The sequence below is a fragment of the Wyeomyia smithii genome, chromosome 3 (assembly GCF_029784165.1).
Source record: "Wyeomyia smithii strain HCP4-BCI-WySm-NY-G18 chromosome 3, ASM2978416v1, whole genome shotgun sequence".
Classification (NCBI taxonomy): domain Eukaryota; kingdom Metazoa; phylum Arthropoda; class Insecta; order Diptera; family Culicidae; genus Wyeomyia; species Wyeomyia smithii.
In genome coordinates this window covers 176,962,709-176,983,328 of record NC_073696.1, presented here as the reverse complement: position 1 = coordinate 176,983,328, position 20,620 = coordinate 176,962,709, and the positions used below count along the sequence as shown (strand labels likewise).

At 39.2% G+C, this 20,620-nt stretch overlaps 3 protein-coding genes across 4 annotated transcripts in view; all 3 read right to left on the bottom strand.

Annotated features, from left to right (window-relative positions):
* Positions 1–20,620, bottom strand: part of LOC129729839 (neurobeachin-like protein 1) — a 108,003-nt gene that overhangs the window by 7,906 nt on the left and 79,477 nt on the right. For both annotated transcript variants that reach the window (XM_055688681.1, XM_055688682.1), the window contains 6 exons: positions 2,688–2,948; positions 1,124–2,632; positions 889–1,061; positions 518–825; positions 253–367; positions 16–193 (listed from right to left, as the gene is read on the bottom strand). In XM_055688681.1, the coding sequence (XP_055544656.1) occupies positions 16–193; positions 253–367; positions 518–825; positions 889–1,061; positions 1,124–2,632; positions 2,688–2,948 (2,544 nt within the window). The remainder of the gene's footprint in view (positions 1–15; positions 194–252; positions 368–517; positions 826–888; positions 1,062–1,123; positions 2,633–2,687; positions 2,949–20,620) is intronic.
* On the bottom strand, positions 7,030–8,120 carry LOC129729842 (cuticle protein 21). The gene is made up of 2 exons (XM_055688687.1): positions 8,045–8,120; positions 7,030–7,975 (listed from the first exon to the last, which is right to left on the bottom strand). The coding sequence occupies exons 1-2, from the start codon at positions 8,057–8,059 to the stop codon at positions 7,265–7,267; spliced, it is 726 nt and encodes a 241-aa protein (XP_055544662.1). The 5' UTR covers positions 8,060–8,120; the 3' UTR covers positions 7,030–7,264.
* LOC129729844 (cuticle protein 7) lies at positions 18,543–20,585 on the bottom strand. Its single transcript, XM_055688689.1, has 2 exons — positions 20,347–20,585; positions 18,543–19,247 (listed from the first exon to the last, which is right to left on the bottom strand). The coding sequence occupies exons 1-2, from the start codon at positions 20,356–20,358 to the stop codon at positions 18,729–18,731; spliced, it is 531 nt and encodes a 176-aa protein (XP_055544664.1). The 5' UTR covers positions 20,359–20,585; the 3' UTR covers positions 18,543–18,728.

The following is a 20,620-nucleotide window of genomic DNA, read 5'->3' as shown; positions in this document are numbered from 1 at the left end:
TATAATAATACAAACCCATACAAACGACTCATAGTCAGATCACCGGCGTCATCAGATACAACGAGGTTGTCAGCGGCTGTCGTCAATCCTGTGACCCGACCAGAAACGTATTTCGAACCTAGGTTAGCACCATTAATACTGAACACATGGACTGAATGCGAAGTGTCATCCAATGCCGAAAATGCTATGTGACCTGGTAAAAATATGGATTATAAATAATTATTGATTATTTACGTTTTCAAATTAGCAAACCTTGATAGGAAAGTGTAATGAAAGAGATTTCTATATTGGCGCCCGTACACCCGACAGGGGTGATTGTCCTTATGAATTGACCTTCTTTTATTGTGTGTACATTCACTGTGCCGTCCTGTAAAACAATTCAATATATTAATAGCTTTCGTAATGCAACAATTATTTAATAGTGCTTTGTATTGTAATTGAATTTGTGAAATGTATTAGAGGCCTAACTGATGATAGTTCAACGGTAAACGGAATAAAAACAGATATTGTTACTCACCAACGAACCAGAAACTACAAGGTCCAGCTCGGTCATGATGGATACACACGAAACGGCGCCATCATGTCCGTATAACGTATGCACTGGCTTGGGCGTAAGATTGTTGGTAAGATGCACCACGTTAGCACTACCAACTACATTTCCCGCTAGGTTCTGGTTTAATGCCGCTGTGTTCGGTTGTAGATTAGATGCGTTGGTTGGTCCAGCCGTGTTACCATTGCTAATCAACCAGATAACACAGGCACCATCTTTCGAACCGGTCACCAAATACGAACCACAACTGTCGAGTGCCACGCACGTTACCACATCTACAATATTTCAAAAAAGGTAATAAAACCGATTATTCGTTACAGCTCATGAATGGGACCTACCAAAATGATGGATGGCGGAGGCAACCACCTTTCCCCTAGTCATGTTAAATATTCGAACTGAATTGTCCCATATGCCGCCAGCATACAAATATTTTCCATCGATACTGACGGCAAATAGATTTGAATTCAAATTGATCGAAGGATGGAATGGGCCAACTAGTTTCTTGCGGTTCCTATCAATATGAAGCGAAATATTATGTAAAACATCAATTGGCATGCAGGATGGTACACATACTTAAGGTTGTAGGTAGTGGCATCGATTTCGAGAAGAAATCCTTTCTCTTTATCGAACGACATCCAACTGTGACAGCCGAGAATTCCGCTCTTAGTTACCGATATCAGCATATCCGGACTGGTTTGTAGAAACGACCTTGGTGGACTACGTGGTGTACTTAGGTAAACAACTGGATCTTTGTCTGTCGATAACTCACAGTTGATGCAATTTACGCGATCGAGAATTAGGGTCAGATCGGGTTTCTTCAGTTCCAGTTTGAGTAATTTCATTACCAACTCCTCTTGTGACAAACGCCTTGGGTGCGGCTCTCTCAGTAGTTGTGACGGGGTTTGACCAAAATTATTGATCATACCTTCTACGGCTTCTCGCTCGACAGAGTTAGTAATTTTGTCGAGATCTACTGCTCCCTCGTATGAACAGTAATAGAACACATTGAGAGCCTCCACGGCTTTCGGTCCTTTCTGTTTGCAACCAAAAATAAGGTCAATCCAATGATGCAGATTTTGTGACACATATTCTGATTCTAAAGCTCTTCTGTGAATTGCAATGAAATCTTCGGCTGATTTAGCCCAGGTTGGAAGCACTACATCGTTTACTCTCTCTTTAGTTGTTTGCAATACTCCAAGATCGAGTTTATTTAAATTTTTCAAAAACTCGGGGAAATAGAAAAACTCCGGAATAAGTTCCTTAACGTCGTTTGGATTATCCATTAACAGCTTCCACGTTTGTGGAATGGAATGGAATTGTCTATCGGCTACATCGAAACGGCCACTTTGCAACTCGATGTGTAATGAAGTAAAGGGTTCTACGCGAATGAGGTAATGCAAGACACCCGCTGAGTTTGAATAGTGGGTGCCGAAGTGAAACTTTGGTATCATTCCGGAAGGGTCTTCGAAGCTTTCATACTTATTTCGTACTTCTGCTTCATTCTTTGGGTTTACTACACCTATCGGTTTACTAAGATCCCTGAAAGATTTCGGATCATTGAGGTCTAGAATGTCACTAGTGTAATCCGCTAATATCCACGGAAATACTGGGTACTGGCTTAGGTCATTATATGACCGTCCTGCGATCGTATTGAGGTGCATCAAATATTCAAAATTGGACACTTCACGATTAATCCATTTTTGAGTCAGTCCTGATGACCGCAGTAATTCTGCAGGTGATCGTCCAGATCCGTATAATATATTCGGTGGTTGTAAGCTTAGAATCTTTGTGAAAATTTTATTCCTGGTTTTAGTAGTAAAATTCAGGAAGTAGCTTGTCTGATCAACAAGAAACATCTCCAAAGCACTACGACGTAAGTTAAATTTCCTCAGGTGAAGTTCCCTAAGCTGCGAGATGGAAAATTTGAAATCGTGCCTGTGTCCATCGTCTCGAATGACCCCGATCTCAGAGAAAACGATGTGATTTGTCGTTAAATCGAGCCTTCCTTTGACCCTTGTCATCAGGGTTATTAGTTCACATTCCTGAGAAATAACGATTTTTTCTTTGCCAGATGTTTCCGGTCTAATTGAAAGGATAAACTTTAACTTTTTATACACATACGAAAAAATTAACTTACACTTGTGGCTCCAAACTGCTACGCATTTCTTCTTCCAAAAGAAAGATATCCTCATCGACGTTTTCACCACCGAGTGCCGCCGGAGCAATGGTGGAACCTAGTTCAGTTGAAAGTCGTCGACTTTGAGATGAAATTGTTGTATTATCTCGCATGTTGGATGCGGCCACATGAGGATCATGGTTTAAATCGGGCTCTAGCTTCAGTCGCATGCGTGAAATGTTTTCATGGTGCGAGAGGCGCCAAAACTCTTCATCTTCGGAGCTGTAACAAAAGGAAATTATGAGATTAGAAACCATTAAAATGGTTTTTGAATATTCTAACTGAAATTTGGACTGTGATGCATAGTAAATCAAATCCTAGAAGCATTTTTTTCGCATAGTTAGTAAGTTTGGTACGGCTAACAATATAAAAAAGGTTTTACATAAAAATTTCTAAAAAACAAAAGCCTATTAATACGGCCAAGTTGGAATAGGTTTTATAAGTGCGATTGTTTGATTTCAGATATACTAATTGAAGTACTTAGGTACTCATAAACTTTAACTGATTCCTAAGGCACGGCAGTAAAAGCCGCGTTTTCACCTTCATTCAGTTTGACACGATATGTACTGAGTTGTTTAACTTGTTCTGTTTTTTCATTTTACATTTTTGATGAATAACGTTTGCATTTTGAAAAACGACTTTTTTCGGATAGTGATGAAAATATACTAAGACAGATAATTGAGTTCGACAAAGTTCCCATACAAGGTAATTTTATTAGCTTACTTGCAAAAACATTCTACGCCCTTGCGAGCGGCCTTCCGGCAGTTAACCGGGACATTCGCCAAGGCGGACAAAAACATGCGTGTAGGCATATTTTTGAGTTCTTTCTTCGTTTTATTTATCAGTTCCTCCTCAGTTCACGCGACAAAACTGTTGGAGTTGGTCTTACGCTTCTGGTTTGCCCAGAAATTCTCAATAGGTTGTCCATCACCATCGCGATTCGCCGGGAGAATCGACTTACTCAGCCGCTGCCGATGTGTCATTGCCTGCAGCTCCGAGACCAGTGGACGGGACTGCCGCTTTCTGACATGTATGTCCATGTTCGCCAGGTACTTTTTGCACCGACCTCCCGGCCAAGCGCACGCAGCGATGTAGCCACTTCGCCGTTGGTCTTTCTCTTCAGTATCCTTTGGAGCTTCTTGTCGCTCAGGGTCGTAGGCCGCCCGGAACCGGGCTTCCTTTCGATGCTCTGATCGCTGTCCAATAGTGCCAAGATGTTGTAGATGACGGAACGGGCACACCTGCCGTACACAAAAGGCCGCACGATATCCGTCTTCGACGCGGCGGGGTACCGTTCTTTGAACGCACACTTTGCTGAACGGAGTAGTTCCATTGTTTTCGCCTTAACGGTTAGAGTTCGACTGACAGAGCTGTAATTTTTTTTTCTAACTCACTCATGGACTACGATTGACACTTGATAGGTAGTTTCGTCAGTGCGTGTGAAGGTAAACCCATGAAAAATTGGCAATTTTTGTTCATTTTATTTTTAATTCAAACGATATAAAGAAATATTGTATTAAAGAAAACATATTCTCAAATCATTTTGATTATTTTCTAGGAAAGAAGGGCGAAGTAAAGCTGCACATTTGACAGAAGCGGGACCAATTATTTCGCGGTGAATTGCGCTATCTTATGTCTAGTTCGTTTTTGCAACGGTACTAACGTTGATTCCGCAGGTGAAAAACGGAACTACTATCAACCTTTTCAGATTTGGATCAAAATTGGAGGAATCGTTCATTCAGGGTCATATGTTTTTGAGTACGAAAGTGACTCCGTTGCACAGTGGCCCAATAAGGCAAAAAGTGGAACTTATTTCCATAGCGCCTTTCACCTTCATCCTAGTTTCGGAACAATTGTATGTATAAATGACCCGTATGATCACAAATTGTCAAAAATTATGAAAAGTTTACTATACTAAAAATTAAAAAAAACTAATTTTTTGTGTGTTAAGGGGTAATATCCACCAAAAAAAATTTTTTTTGTCATTTTTTTATTGGCTCACGTACTGATCTAAACTCAAAATTCGTTTAAATCAATTTTTATCGAACAACTGTTATGCTCCAAAATCACATTTTTCGATTATTTTGGCGATGCTCGTTTTTCGAGGCTTTGTAAACTAGCAGAAGTTACCTCTGATGGTTATCGTGTTTCAAATTTGAAGTATAGAGGTCGCTGCATCGAGTTTCGATCGTTATAGCGTCTCTACAGCACGTGTAGTAAACAGTAAACACAATTTCCGGTCGGTCAGCCGTTCTCGTTGTGTACGTTCTTTGTTTGAGTTTTTCTATACTTTTTAACTGTGAGTTATATTCAAAAGTACTCAAATATGAGTGACAAGTTTGAGTTTTGCGTGGGATTGGACGCCAACCGCGTCAAAGTCGCTAAGCACCGCATGTCTCATATCGCGAAAGAGGCTAAGCGCAGCCTAACATCAGATAACGAAAAGGAAGAAGAAGAAAATAAAGCCCAGGAAGGACAACTTTACGACGCAGGGATAGATGACTGAAGTTCATTAAGCAGACAGTATGTGCAGTAGGGAAAGCGAAAATGAAGCGAACTGGAAATGTGATACAGATTTGGAAAAATATACCGCATCCCGACGGGACCCCGAGCTGACTGAAAGTAAAAAAAATATTAGGGGCTTCATTATTGCGATTCTAAAGATTTATAGCATATTGAAACTTTGAACGCGTTTCTCTCGAAATCATGTTTTCAAAATCGGCGAGCAGTAGAACTGAAAAAGTTTGAAGTTTGAAAAGTTTGATTGACTTGAAATTTTAACTGTAGCTTCTTCATTAGATTATCTAGTGAAGTACACAGGATTTGGTGATTGATTAACAACAACAAAAGTTATAAACAATAAATGTCGGTTTTTTTTTTGTCTAAAAAGGAATTTTTTTTCGAACCGTTGCCATTTTGCGAAGAAAAAATTCTAAAAATATAATCATGTGTTCTTCACAAGCGACACTTATGTGGATAATGAAAAAATTTTTGTTTTGGTTATAGGTTGCGTTGGGCACGACTTCTACTGCTCGCCGCGGAAGAACTTAAAAAAAAGCGGTTTACGGCACAGCCGCCATTTTGTTATGCAAAAACCTGCCGAAGAAAACCACTGACGAAGACGTTCGATACCCTACCTTACATCTCAAATGTCAAATGTCAAAACCTTGGTTTTTTGAGCATTTGGTGGATATTACCCCTTAAGAGATTGAGGATGTATTGACATCATGATTCCACTTGCCCCTTTTTAACCTATACGGTCTTGAAGTTATCGAAAAAAATAAGTTCAAATATTATATAACTTTGTAAGGAAAAGCCCTAGAGATGTATGGTCTTTGGCAAAAATGTGTGTTTCGTGCGCACTAACAGTTCCTCGAACGACACATTCGTGTGAAATGCAACTAGCAAAAGTTAAAAAACTAAATTTTAAGTTAGTTTCATATTGGACTATACTTTATAACTTTGTACCGAATGAACGTAGGATTTACATTTGTTCAACAAAGTTTCATATTTTTTAATCTTCTACAACTTTCCTGAATAAACCATTCCTCTATCTCCTTACACAAAAAAGTTAGTTTTTTTATTTTTAGTATAATAAACTTTTCATAGTTTTTGCCAATTTGCGTTTATGCAGGTCATTCATCAGTAATCTCCCAGATGATCTCGAGGTACGATGCTGGCCTAACAAGCCAGTCGTCGTAGGTTCGAGTCTCGGCTCGGGAGAGACTGTTAGTGTCAGTAGGATCGTAGCGCTAGCCCCGCAATGGTTCTGTACACTAAACAGTCGGCTGCGAAGTCTATGTACAAAGAAACGGAAGGTCAAGTTCCGAATCGGAATGTAGCACCAAGGCTTTGCTTTGCTTTTGCAGGTCATTCATACAAACAATTTTTCCGAAAACACTGATGAAGGTGAAAGGCGCTATGGAATTAAGTTCACCTTTTTCCTTATTGGACCACTATGCGTTGCCTTCATACCACTCTGAGACATAGTTTGAGTAGTGGTACGAAGCTAAATTTGGTCAGAAGATCGTGGGGCCCTCGTGTTGCTTCAATAAAGGAAGCAGACGCTTCTGTAGACATTCCGTGAGATAGATCTCCACGCTTTCAGTCCTGGTAGTCACGAACGGCGCACTCCGTTTGTCATATCAGCAGATCGTTTGCCAAATAAGGTATTTCTTGGCAAACTTTGAAAGAGAGTTCTATTTTTTTCCTAGCCAGAGAGGTACGTGTTGAGAGAGAAGTTCTTCGAGCAAAGCTTAATACATTTTCAAGAATATGCTGGCTTATAAAAAAACGACGAAAATAAATTTTGTATAAGCATTGAAATTTCGTGATTTATTTTCTAAAACGAAGCTGTACAAAAGGTATGACTTCAAGCAATTATGATTTTTAACAGTGGAAATTATGTACAAATGAGTGATTGCTTAAAGTTGCTCATCGATGGTGGCACAGATGTCTTAACGACTATTTACACACGGGAAATGGTCCTATATACACAGCATATTTAGACTGATCCTAGTTCAAACTATAGACGCTTCCTAGACTAGCACAGCTTTGGCAGCAACAGCAGGAGCCACAACGGTCTTGGCTGCTAGCGCAACTGGGACATCCTTCTGCACGACAGCGTTGAATCCGTTGATTGGATCGGCGTAGTAGTTGACAATACGACGGCTGCCGTCGGGTTCGATCAAAGAGTAAGATCCCTTAACGATGTCACCATCACGAGTCTCTTCCTGTGTTTTCGAGTCACCAGTCAGAGCATCCTGCACGTTATATGCATACTGATATTGTGGGTAACTATCAGTGAACTCGGCTTGAACTGGTGCAGCCACAACCGGAGCAGCGCGGGCAGCAACAACCGGAGCAGCTACAACTGGAGCCGCACGAGCAGCCACGACAGGAGCAGGAGCAGTAACAACTGATGCAGCAGCTACTAAAGGAGCAGCACGGGCCGCCACGACAGGTGCAGCTGCAGCAACAACCGGCGCTGCACGAGCAGCTACAACTGGAGCAGCAGCAAATGGTGCAGCATAGGCCGCAGTCAACGGGGCAGTGTATGCAGCAGCAACTGGAGCATTGTATGCGAACGGAGATGCATAAGCCACCGGTGCAGCGAAAGTTCTACCGACAAATGGTGATTGAACTAGGGGTGCTGAGTACGCCACGGGTGCAACTGGGGCGGCGAGGACTCCCGGGTTTGGTTTAGGCTCGGCACTAGCACAAATGACTAGCGCGGCGAAAACTGCAACCTAAAATATATACAAATACACTCATTTTCACGAAACTTTACACCAGTCACAATCGAAAAATTTACTTACTTTAAGCAAGCTCATTGTAAACTTAGAGGAGGATATTTTACACTGTTCAAATTACGAGTGAAGAATTAACTGACGTACCATTTCGTGGTTCACAAGCTTTTTATACAGAAAATAAAATTCTGCAATCCCCATCGAAATTCAATAACCACGACCACCACTAACCAATACAGAGGAAACCTAAAAGAAATTGAATCAAGACCAAGTTGCTTATTCCGATTGTGAATTTCAGGCACGTACTTTTATCAAATTTACTACGTCGCCCCGTCCAACACTTCAATGTAATTTATACCGAAACCAGGGTACCTGATTGAAAATAGACAAGAAAACCTAAACCAATACTAACTACAGTGAATGTATTGTCGTTGACAGGTACCACAACTAGGGCAATGCCAGGGTGGCATATGAGGAGCAACGATTCAATACAGACCGTTAGATTAAGATATGTACTATGCCCACAACATAGACAACGGAATTTCCATTGCGAAGATGACATGAACATGAAGAATCACCCAAGGTCGTTTCAAGGCAGTCTTACCGAGCACTAAACCTTTATTTTACATATTAGGTTGTGCAGTGAGCTGGGCGGTATCATGGTCAATATGGTTTCGTTTGCATGGAACAAATAGTACACGCAGGAGATGATGAACATATGAGATATACTGGCATTAATATTCTTTCTGTTACTTTCGCACATTCTAGCGAAAAATAAATACATAATTCAGTACATTGGTTTCTAATGTGGTTTGTTACGGCAGTATAGAATTATGCAGAAACCATAACTAAACTTTTTTGCACATGTTATACTTTAAATCTAGATACATGGGGAATATTTCAGTGTTACAGGAGCCTATAAGCTACCGTATTCTAAAATGGATTTTTTAAAACCTGAAAAAAAAATAAAATATGTACCTACTCATTTTGAAAATTGACACCCTCACTGAAAAATTCAATTATTGGATTTTCATATTCGGATAGATACATCTTCATACATTGTCGAGTTTATTGATGAGGATACAATCACGGATTCCATTTCCTACGTCAAAGTATGGAAAGAAGGAAATACTATCTACTGAGCAATTTCACAAAAAAGGTCACAGTTTTATTTTTTTTTAAATGATCATTTTTGATTTGGCTTAAACTTTTCATAGATGTTGCTATAGATGCCATTTTGTGATATTTGTTTAATTTTTCGAAGCACGGCTTATTTTTAAGAAGCTTTTGAAGAATGCTATTTTGGGAAGGTATTGATGATTTTTAGAGCCAAAACGGTTTTCATTTTATCGGTGTTACGTCTTCGGCAAAGTTGTAGATAACAATTTTGTCTTTTAGAAAAAAATATACACTCTAAAAAACTTATTTGTTTTTGTGAAAAAAAGCTAAAATGAAAGTTAAAAATTTATTATCTAAAAAAGCTCATTTTTTAAAAATCTATTTTTTTTTATAAAAACTACAAAAGATTACCTAAACAATGAAAGTGATATGAAAAATTTATTTATTCAGAACAGTGAGATAGACAGCCAATGTCTTTGAGAACAGAAACACATATTTTTGCTGAACATTTGATCTAGCTATAGTTCAAAATAAAAAAGTTATTCGACCATTAACGGTTTTTCAAGGGTTAGTTCAACCTTAAATTACTCATTCGTACGCGAAAATGCGCAGATAACTATTTCATATTCTGGAAGCACGTCTATTCTACTTCTAAAAGAATTGAAAATTATTTGTTTAATAAAGTCTTTTCAATTGTTTTATAGATAGAAATCTCTTGCATGAAAAATCGTGTTTTTTCAAATAACTTTGTTAGTTCTAAATATAGCGTTTTACAATGTTCAGCAAAAATATAAACCCATCAAAATCGCACAATTTCATAGAAGGTCATAAATATATCGACTATCATGGGAAAGAGTTATGATGAAAAATATGAAATTTTTAGTCACAATTTCACAGATGATGTTATCTAAAGTGAATCAATAATCGTATTTTCGAGTTTCGAGTCTTCGTTATCTTCTTCACTATCTAGTTAAAATTGAATAAGAAGAGTTCTAGCATCTTCAGATAATTCTTTCTTGTTACGTTTCGATCAGCCTCCGTTACCATTGAATACGTAGCGAATTTTTTTATTCCACCAGCTCACCTCGTTTTGACCTGGAGTCGCCTGAACTGCTAAAAAATGTTTGTTATGGATTTAATGCAATCGGATTAGATTTCGATTCCGATTCCGAGTTCGAAAGTGCTTTAAACACAATTTTCAGTAAGCCATCGAGAACAAGCAGTAGTCGGGTGGCGAATTTTGTTATCGACGTAGTTGAAAAATATACGGATATACGGAAAAAGTATTTTGACAGCATTATGTTTACATCGCACATGGTCTCACGCACACCAACGCAAGGCTTTATTCCTTTATTCCTTCCGCAACTTGACTGAGAAAACTTTTCAAAATTATCAACAGTTTATTTATATTTCCATTACAACAGCCACTCATTTTTTTTCCTGTGTGGACTCATCACTGCGACCAGCAATTAGATCTATTGTGATATTGCCCTTTCTGTACTCCGAAATCATATTATTGGCAGTATCACTATTGAAGTAAATGATACGCTTATCATTCATATCCGTGCTTGTGTGTAAGTTTTACCTTTCCGTTTCAAGCTTACTACTCTACTATACCGAGCCTCTGTCCATCCTAACAATATCGCCTAATTACATTTCCCTGGAGAGAACTTTGATACGTTACTCACACCAGTTTTGTTCTAACAGAGACTTATTTTTGTTAGAAGGAGAGTCAACAGAGGTACTGTAGAATTCAAATTGAAGAAAGGGTACTTGGTGGGAAGCCTGAGAATAAACCCATGCTTAAGTCCTTTGGCAACCAAATGGCCTGATTTTACTAAGATTCGAACCCACGACCACCCGCTCACCAAGGCGGACTCTGTAACCTTGCGGCTACGGAGCTCCCCATAAGAGTTTCAGAAGCTTGTTGCGTATAATCTTGACAGCTCTGCTCTACACACAGATACTGCATAAGGTACTCAAGAAAATGAGAAAAAGCCCAAACTAACAAGTTAGCATCACAAGAGTTTATTACGCCGCCATCGGCCCATTATATCAATTGACAAGATCAACAAGTGTACAGCTTTACCTTTATTCGGCACTTAGCCTGAAATGTGACGACACTGGGTGCATTCCTGTCTCTATTTTCATTCGTGCTCCCGACTTTCCACGACCGCCTGCCTTGATGCTGAGCAACGCCACTGTCTTGTGGTGCCAGCTATTTCCGTTGATTCCGCTTACAGGCAATATGCGTCGCATCCGCCTTTCGAGGTAAGCCGTCGCTAATTCCAGCTCGGGGCGCTAGTGTGTGTCGCATGCCAGCGGTTCCTCTGCCTCAAAACTAACCAATCACTGCTGCCGTTGAGTCGATAGCGTGTCCCCTTGAGCACCGATGAATAGCGATGAACTCCGTCAACGCTCTCCTGCGCTGTCTGGTTGCACCGACTCAGGAGGTATCTCACCCGGTCGGTTAGCACCGTATGGCCGACCGTTTATTGCCGCACCGTGTGCCAACAGGAGGGCTTCCGCTCTCCACGTGTCCGTCTTGCTATCGTCACCAATGTGCCAAAGTGTTTGCTAAGCAACCTTCCACCGCCCCGATTGCTACTTCACCGACAAAGCCTTCACCGAAGCCACGCGATGATTTCTTTCCAGCACACTAAATAAAGTCCAAAATCGCGCAGGAAACAAAAGCCCTCACGCGGAAGGCTTTTGATTACTTAAGCTTGACTAGCGGCTGCTATTGTCCGGTCGTGCTTCGACTTGCCGAACTAGGAGGAAATTTCCTTCTTGTGATTTGCTGATTGTGTTAATCACTCTCTATTTTCAAAGTGTAGGCACAACTCTTTACTACTGGTGAATGACTTTTAAAATGGATGTTTTGGTCCTGATTCGACCATACTAGCAAAACTATTCTGCGATCAAACACGGACGTGGCACTCTCGAACTCTGTTATTCGTCGTAATGAACAGACGGAAGTGCATCCAGTGCGAATAGCAGACACGAATGATAATGTGGTGGCAAGAAAATTTGGGCACTGATTCTCATCTGCAAGCGAATTTTCCCTACTGCCTTAGCTCTTTTGCTTCCGCCTTTTTGCACGTTTGCTTATTTGTACTCGAAACGTAGGTGTTGAACTGACTTTTCTGCTGCATGATCTGTCGAGGGGCTTGATGAATGGCGATGGCAAATTTTAGTTGCCAGTCTTAGGTGATGCGTGTTTGCACTTACAAATGTGCATAAATTTTGTACTACCACAAACAAATTTATACTAAACATAACAAGCTTCATAAACTCTACCAAGGAAATTTGAGACAACCAATGAAAAAGACAACAAAGATGACACTTTAGAAGACATCATGTGTGAAACTGTGACTAAATCATATTTTTCTTTATAACTTTTCCTATGATTTTCTATATTTTTGTGACCTTCCACAAAATTGCGCGATTTTTATGGGTTTATATTTTTGCTGAAGATTGTAAAACGCTTTATTCAGAAATAACAAAGTTATTTGAAAAAGTACGAATTTTCATGCAGTAGAATTTTTTCATTAAAACAATCGAAAAGATTGTTCAGATATGATTTTATATTATTTTGGAAATAGAATACACGTGTTTTCAGAATATCCAATAGTTATCTGCGTTTTTTTTTGCGTACGAATGAGTAATTTAAAAATAAACTAACCCTTGAAAAATCGTTAATGGTCTAACTTTTTTATTTTGAACTAGATTATTTTGAGCTAGATCAAATGTACAGCAAAAATATGTATTTCTGTTTGGCTAATAATTTTATAGAAGATATAAAATGTATATTCAAGGAAAAAGTAATATTGAAAATTATGATTCTAGTTTTAATTTAATTTAACTTTGTGTACAAAACTTTTTATATCTTTTTTAACATAGAAGATAGAAATACGACATCTTCAAGTTGCTAGCAGAAACATTTGCCACAACTTTCTCGAAGACACTGGCTGTCTATCTCACTGTCCTGGAAAAATAAATATTTCATATCGCTTCTAGGTGAATTAATCGCCAAATCGTCCATTTGAAAGAAGTGCAATAAAATACATAGAAACTTTTCCGAATAAAGTGTATCACTAAAATCAAATTTGAGGACGCTCTTAATTTAGAGTACGAAATCAGCAAAATAAAACACTGTGCCTGGTTTTCATTATCCATTGCATTCAGTGAGTAGTGGCCTTTCAAAAAATTGTGGCTGTTATTCGATTTTTCGTTGACAATTGCTTCAAAAAGTTTGGGAATGCAAGAGATGATGGCGATCCCTCGACAATTACGTATTGGGCTGGGGAAAAAGAAATGTCGTATTTGTGATCGAAATCTGACGCTTTATTTAACATGCTTAGAATTATCCGATTTAGGTCAAATATGCGCCATTTTGTTCGCAAACTTGTTGCCATTTAGAAGTCAACTTTATTATTCCCCTTTATACACCCCCCCTCCTTATTTGCAAAAAACTCAGACAGCCAGTTTTTGCAAGCTTTTTTTGAGGCCAACTTAGTATCACCAAGAGCGTTTTGCATGGACTGGAAGAGATGGTAATCACTCGGTGCCAGGTCCGGACTATACGGTGGGTGCGATAGGACATTCCATCCGAGCTCCCGTAGCTTCTAATGGGTCAATGTGTGAGGCCGAGCGTTGTTCTGGTGGAAAACAACACCATTCCTACTGACCAATTCTGGCCGCTTATGGTCAATCGCCTGCATAGTTGAGCAGCTCATAGTGGATGATTCCCTTCCAATCCCACCAAACCCACAGCAAAACCTTACTGGCCGTCAATCCGGGCTTGGCGTTGGTTTGGGCCGGTTCACTTCGACCACGATTTTTTTCGCTTGAGGTTGTTGTACGTGATCCACTTTTCATCACCAGTCACCATCCACTTCAAAAATGGGTCGAGTTCGTTCCGTTTCAGCAGTGCATCGCAGGCGTTGATTCGGTCTAAAAGGTTTTTTTTGCGTCAACTCGTGTGGCACCCAAACATCCAGCTTTTTTTTTTGAATCCAATTTTCTGCAAATGGTTCCAAACAGTTTTATGGTATATACCCAGTAGACTGGGACACGGTTATATGGGAAAAAAGCGATGGTGTTAATTTTTCGCTCCCATGCACTTTTCGTGTTCCTTATGGGTCCTATAACAACTGTGTAACTTTTCAGATCGATCGGTGAAACGCCCGATTTGCATACGATTTTATATGGGAAAATCCACTTTTTCAAAACTTGTTCTCTAGAAACTCCCAGTTGGCTCCTAAAAATATATCGACACATGATATTTATAGGAAATTTTCCTGGGAAAAACTCTTCTGAAGACCGCAAGGCGCTACCTTGCTTGTGAAAAAAGATATTCACCCCAGACTGATTGAATGTCTGACGAACGGCTCACCATTGAATTTTACTAGCAATACTGCTGCTGCATGCTGCTGTTGCAAATTCAACCATGTGATAAGGAATGATATCACTTAAATTTATCTTGGAGGCTTCCCCGAAGATACTCTGAGCAAAAATCACACTTTGAAAATTAATTCCACGCGAAATTATTTCTCATACTTAAGCAAGTCTGCAATAGCAGCATGCTGCAGCAGTATTGCTAGTAAAATTCAATGGTGAGCCGTCCGTCAGACATTCAATCAGTTTGGGGTGAATAGCTGTTTCTAAAAGCGTCGTAGCGCCTTACGGTCTTCAGAAGAGTTTTTCCCAGGAAAATTTCCTACAAATATCATGTGTCGATATATTTTTAGGAGCCAACTGGTAATTTCTAGAGAACAAGTTTTGAAAAAGTGGATTTTCACATATAAAATCGTATGGAAACTTTAAAAATCGGGCGTTTCACCGATCGATCTAAAAAGTTACACAGTTGTTGTGGGACCCATAAGGAACACGAAAAGTGCATGGGAGCTAAAATTTATTTTTCGTCCCACCCTAATACCCAGTTCCTGTCCAATGCTCACATGCCGATCCACTTGGATGATTTCTGCGATTTTATCGGTTTCTATGACGATTGACCTACCAGTACGGGGTGTATCTTCGACAGCCACTACACCAGAATGAAATCGATCAAACAAACGCTGTGATGTGCGAATCGTTACAGTATCGGGCCCATAAACTTCACAAATTTGTTTGGCCACCTTCGTTGCATTTTTACCTCTCAGGTAGTAAAAACGTAAAACATGACGAATTTCTTGCTTGGTGGACTCCACCTTTGGCGCGCTATAACTTGAGACTGAAACGTACGATCACAACACTGTCAAAACGTCACTTGTAGCACAGATTGTAGTCTCTAAATAAGCGTATAGTATGACCCGACGCGATAAGTATAACACACGTGTTCGCGAGCGACGTACGAAAGTCTCTGTAAGATTTAGATGTCAATAAAGGACCAGGCGTTGACGAGATACCCCCTTTACTACTGAAAAACTGTGCTGTTGCTTTTTGTTTTTTTTTTGCTGTGCTGTTGTTTCATGAAACACCGATCAACGACGACGAATCTGATGTGCTACGTAACCACTCTATCCAGAGAAGTTGAAGCAAAACGTCAAGTTGACTCTGTGTGCATAGATTTTGCGAAGGCCTTATATTTATGCTCTCAAAACTCTATATTGCTCGTTAGTGCGCAGCATTCTGGAGTACGCCTCTCCTGTTTTAGATGTTTAGATTTTTGAAATAGAGCGGATACAAAAAAGTTCTTACGATTTGCTTAACGCGGTCTCCCGTGGAATGATCTAAATAATCTCCCTCCCTACACCGATCGGTGCCAACTTATTCAATTAGAGCCCTTGTCAAATAGGCGCCTCAATCAGCAGAGAATGTTCATCTTCGACCTAATCAACGGAACCATCGACTGTCCTGCACTACTTGAACAAGTTGCTAGTTATTCCTCACCACCGAACTTGCTATGGTTATCATAACTCACTAAACGCGTGCCCCCGTGCATTTAACGACATTGGTGATATGTTCGATTTTATGTTGTCAAGGACCGTTTTTGCAAATAGAATTAAGAATAGAAGAATAAAATAAAAATAAAATAAATCAAGATATGTTTAACTGTTGCCTTCTATTGACAAAATACGACTTTTCTTTTTCCCCAACCAATATGTCAGATTTTCCCGCCCCGATTTGAAAATAGGCACCAAAAATTAACTTTTTCATATTTTTTTGAAGTACCTGTCCCTGGAGTTTGTTGACAGTAATATTTCTCGGATATTTTGAGCAAAATGCAAGATAAAAAGGAAACGAGTGACGGCTTGTGTTTGAAAAAATTGCTTTCTCAAGGTAATGAGCAAGGCTTGATATGTTTACAGTTTTTGAGGTTTTGTACCCAAGTTTTTCCGAAAGCTCGGACCTGTCAAATTTACCAAGGCTTTCTCGGCCCCCCCTAGATAAGCTTCGCGGCCCCCTTGCTGGCCACAGGACTACTGCCTTAAAAGAAAAATTTAGGTGCTAGCATTGCGCTGTTTTCTGTCTATTGGGTACAGACATTGCAACTGTTGATGTACATGACAACAGCAAGACTAGCGCTACGATACTACTAACACTAACAATCTCTGCGAAGCTGAGACTCGAGACCAGCTGGAAGCTCACTCTACATATACGGCATAAAATTGCAGAAAATTAGTTTGCTCAACTTCTGTTGCGGTCAATCAAATGCGTGAGCCTGACAATGTATGAGAATATTTTCAATAAAATGTTAAAAATATTATGATAACGGTGAGTAACATGACAAGTTGCCTCCACTTGTAATATCTAGTGATCGGATATCAGACATCGATACGGCTGTGCCGTTGGTACGCAAATGTGATCTTTCGATCTTACAAAAATTAAAAATATCAATTTACTTACCAAAATATTCATACATACAAGCCGAACGAAAGTGAATCGCGACGCAAGTGCATTAGCAAAGTTCGATGGATACCAGTTGAATGAAAATCAGTTAACGTCAACGCATATAAAATACAGTGCAAGTTGGAGAAAACGTGGGCCAGCTTGCGGACTGCTAGGGTAGGAAGGCAACTTGAATAAGAAGACTAGTGACCTAGATTCAACATATCGTGAAGTACATTTCGTTAATGCAGATATTAGTCACTGCCGGCCGTTATATGATAGTCCATCCAGGTAAAGAAATCTTGCAAAGATTCGACGAAGAAACCTTTTACTAGAATTTTAGTTGAATGACACAATAGGAAGAAAAAAAACGAGTGCCATTTATGTTAATGAACCAACCGATCGGCATAATAAGTTATGCTGGAAATGTTCATATAACTTTTCGCAGGCATTTTTGAAAACTTAGGGAACTAGGCATTAAAATAGTAATCGACTGTTCCTAAACTGTGAATTACATCGCACAATTTTTCACGGATTTTAAGCAAATACGTCCGAAGTGTAACGCACATGATTTAGTTTTACGATTTTTCAGGCAATATCAATTATACCACGTTCTTCTCGAAACTTTTAGTTCTACTAATTTTCATTTGATATCCACGTACACTTGGGTCGTTTTTTTGTGTGAGATACGTGTCGTGTAAATTCCTCGTAAATTTTGTAAACCGTGTAAAACAATCTAAGCCATGTTTAGACTATAAAAATCGCGTGTAAAATCACTACCCACGTAAGGAGCTTCTCTCAAAAAAATAACAACCTAATACTTTCGATTTACACTTTATACTTTCGAAAAATTATATAACTTCCACCTCTGAATCCAGATGAAAACCAGAAAAAATAAAAATATAACCACAAACTGAACCAGCTTTCAAAATCAAATCTTGGAAGTGTTATTGACATTATGAAAACAAAACCTTGAAGAACGTATCGCGTAGAAGAGACTTTTCTGAAAAAAGGTTTGTAAATTCAGTGTAAATTTCTAAATCCATATTGAAAATTGCATTAAAATAGCTTTCAGTGTATTTTTCTTTTGCAAACTCTATTACATGAAGTATGAAGTACAAAAACTATAACTCTGACGACAGTTCTCAAAATTTTTTTCGCATTTGAATTGATCTACCATGCACAAAACACTAAAAATACCGATGAGAATAATGCTTAGAGGTTTATGGTGCACCCACATACTGCTTAAGATGGATGATGCAAATTTAATGAAAATACAGTCGACATATGTCTAACATATAATACACCGTAAGCTTACAGTAGTAGTCGAGAACTCGCGACGTGACTGCTGTTGACTCGATTGAGCATGATTGACGCATAAAACATCGGTCATCAAATATTCCGGTAGCATACATCGCAGCAACGCTATCGCAAGTTACGTTGAGTCGCGCGTCGCACTTAGATCGAACCAAAGTGGGCAAAATACCTTTGCTGGTGTACAGCCAAGTACATTTTCCATGTCAAGGCCTTATGGGCCTTATATGAACTGTGCAAACAAAAAACAATATGAACTACGATTTCTTTTTGAGAATTCTATTCAAACAAGTAACTGCGATTTGTTACTGCACATGCAGCTAGGTATAATACGCATTTAACATTTATTCATTTTTGTCGATTTTTACCATCTCCATTGTAACGGAGACAATTTGCTTGAATTCTTTGTAATTACACACTATTCTTACAAGTTAAGTGGTGCATATCCTACTAATTGAGCTAAACGGCAGTTCCGATGCGTGTGTCGTCAGTGGTGGTAATATCCGAACGGAGCCGCATGTACGACTGGAGCAGCCGCGACTACCTTCTTAATAACAGGTGCCACATGAACGGCATGGCCTGATTTTTCCACCACGGCATTGAAACCGTGAAGTTTATCCGCCGTATAGGTAACTTTGCGGATAGTACCATCTGGCTCTGTTAGTGAATAACTTCCATGCACGACTCCGTTGGCTAGTGTTTCCTCAGCGTGTTTGGAGTCGCCGGTGTGTGGATCCGAAACTCCGTAACTGAAGCTGTAGTGTGGATTAGGATCGTACGCCTCAACATGCTTTAAAACGGGTGCGACAACCGGTGCATGCGCAACGATGGGTGCATGCTGGATAATTGGTGCGGCAGCTACTATCGGTTTGGCAACCGCTACCGTGTGTAGCGGTTGAACTGCTTTCGCTGCGTATCCGTATGACAACGCTGGACCATAAGAAATTGGACCGTATACTGGACTTGCCACGGCAACAGCGAGTGTCGTTGCAAACAATGCTAAAGCCTAAAACGGAAGAAGACCACGATTTTCAGACACTTTTTCGGTATATTTCATGTTGGTCATTTGGGAAACGATCGTTTTCTTCAATGCACTAATGGTAACCTACAGATGGGCAGGAAGCTATCACGACCTGAGAAGCTTATATTATTAGAATGTTTCTTTTCCTTAAATTATTTAGGCAATAATTGCTTTTCCTTAAATTTTTCTACATCTATGTGTTATATCAAATAACAAAAAACGTCGAAACCGGTACATATACCAAAGGCGGATGAAACACTAAAATTACATAAACAATGGGGTTTAGTTGATAAAAGCTATCATAAAATATCTGTTACAGATGTTTTTACAAATGTTAGATGCTTCCAAGAGATCTGTGTAACTTTCTTGGGAAAAGGTTTACAATTGGTACAGTTATGTTTTTATTTGTGTTTCTACAAATGTGGACGGCAGAAAAAGGTACTCATACAAAACAATTCTGTTCGACAAAACAAAAAAAAAACAAAACTTCGCGAGAACCGACCCGAGTAGTTTTGGGTAAGTCTAAATAAAATAAATTTAAATTTAAATTTAAATAGAATATCACATCATGTGAAGATTATACTTTCACACCTTTGATTCTTGCATTTTAACAAAATTTGAGTCACTTCATACACTGTCTAAAAAAACTAAATTGTGTCGATATTTAAAACAATTTTCTTTTGTAAATTAATGAGTAAAATGAATCATCGTAAACGTTTTGTATTTGACCCTAAAGCAAGCATCGCAAAGATAGTTAACACTATAAATCGATTAAATTAAACATTGTATACAGAACTATCAAAAATCTCACTAAAACATGCACCCTGAACATCTAATCCTTACTCTCTTTAAACAATGCTCAAAGCTGATGTAACTTGAATTCACTTATTTTCGAATCATTTCAAAATAGTTTCATTCAATTTATGAACTTGTTCGACAAACTTCGGTTTTTACCGTACAAACTGCGTAACAAACAAAAGTTTCTAACCAACGACGTTTCGCCCAACAGTTCATGAACTAAACCACATCTCTTCCAAACGACCAACGTAAGGCACGGATATATTTCTCACGCATCTAAAATCACCTTGCCAAACATGACGACAAACTTCACACGAATTGGTTAACTTCTGAAAACTTGTCACTGAACTGAAAACTGTACTCTCGTACCAGCAGAACGCTGGGCAGATCGTTTCTTTGGTATAAGATAAAATCTTCTGGGACGGTCTTATAAATACAGTCGGTAACGTGGAAACGTTCTGGGGAGGACTTAGCAGAAAACTGTAGAAGGAAAAAGTCGGCTCTGAGATATGTTACAATTTTCTTTCGCGCCCATCGCGATGCTGCCACCGTACATTTTG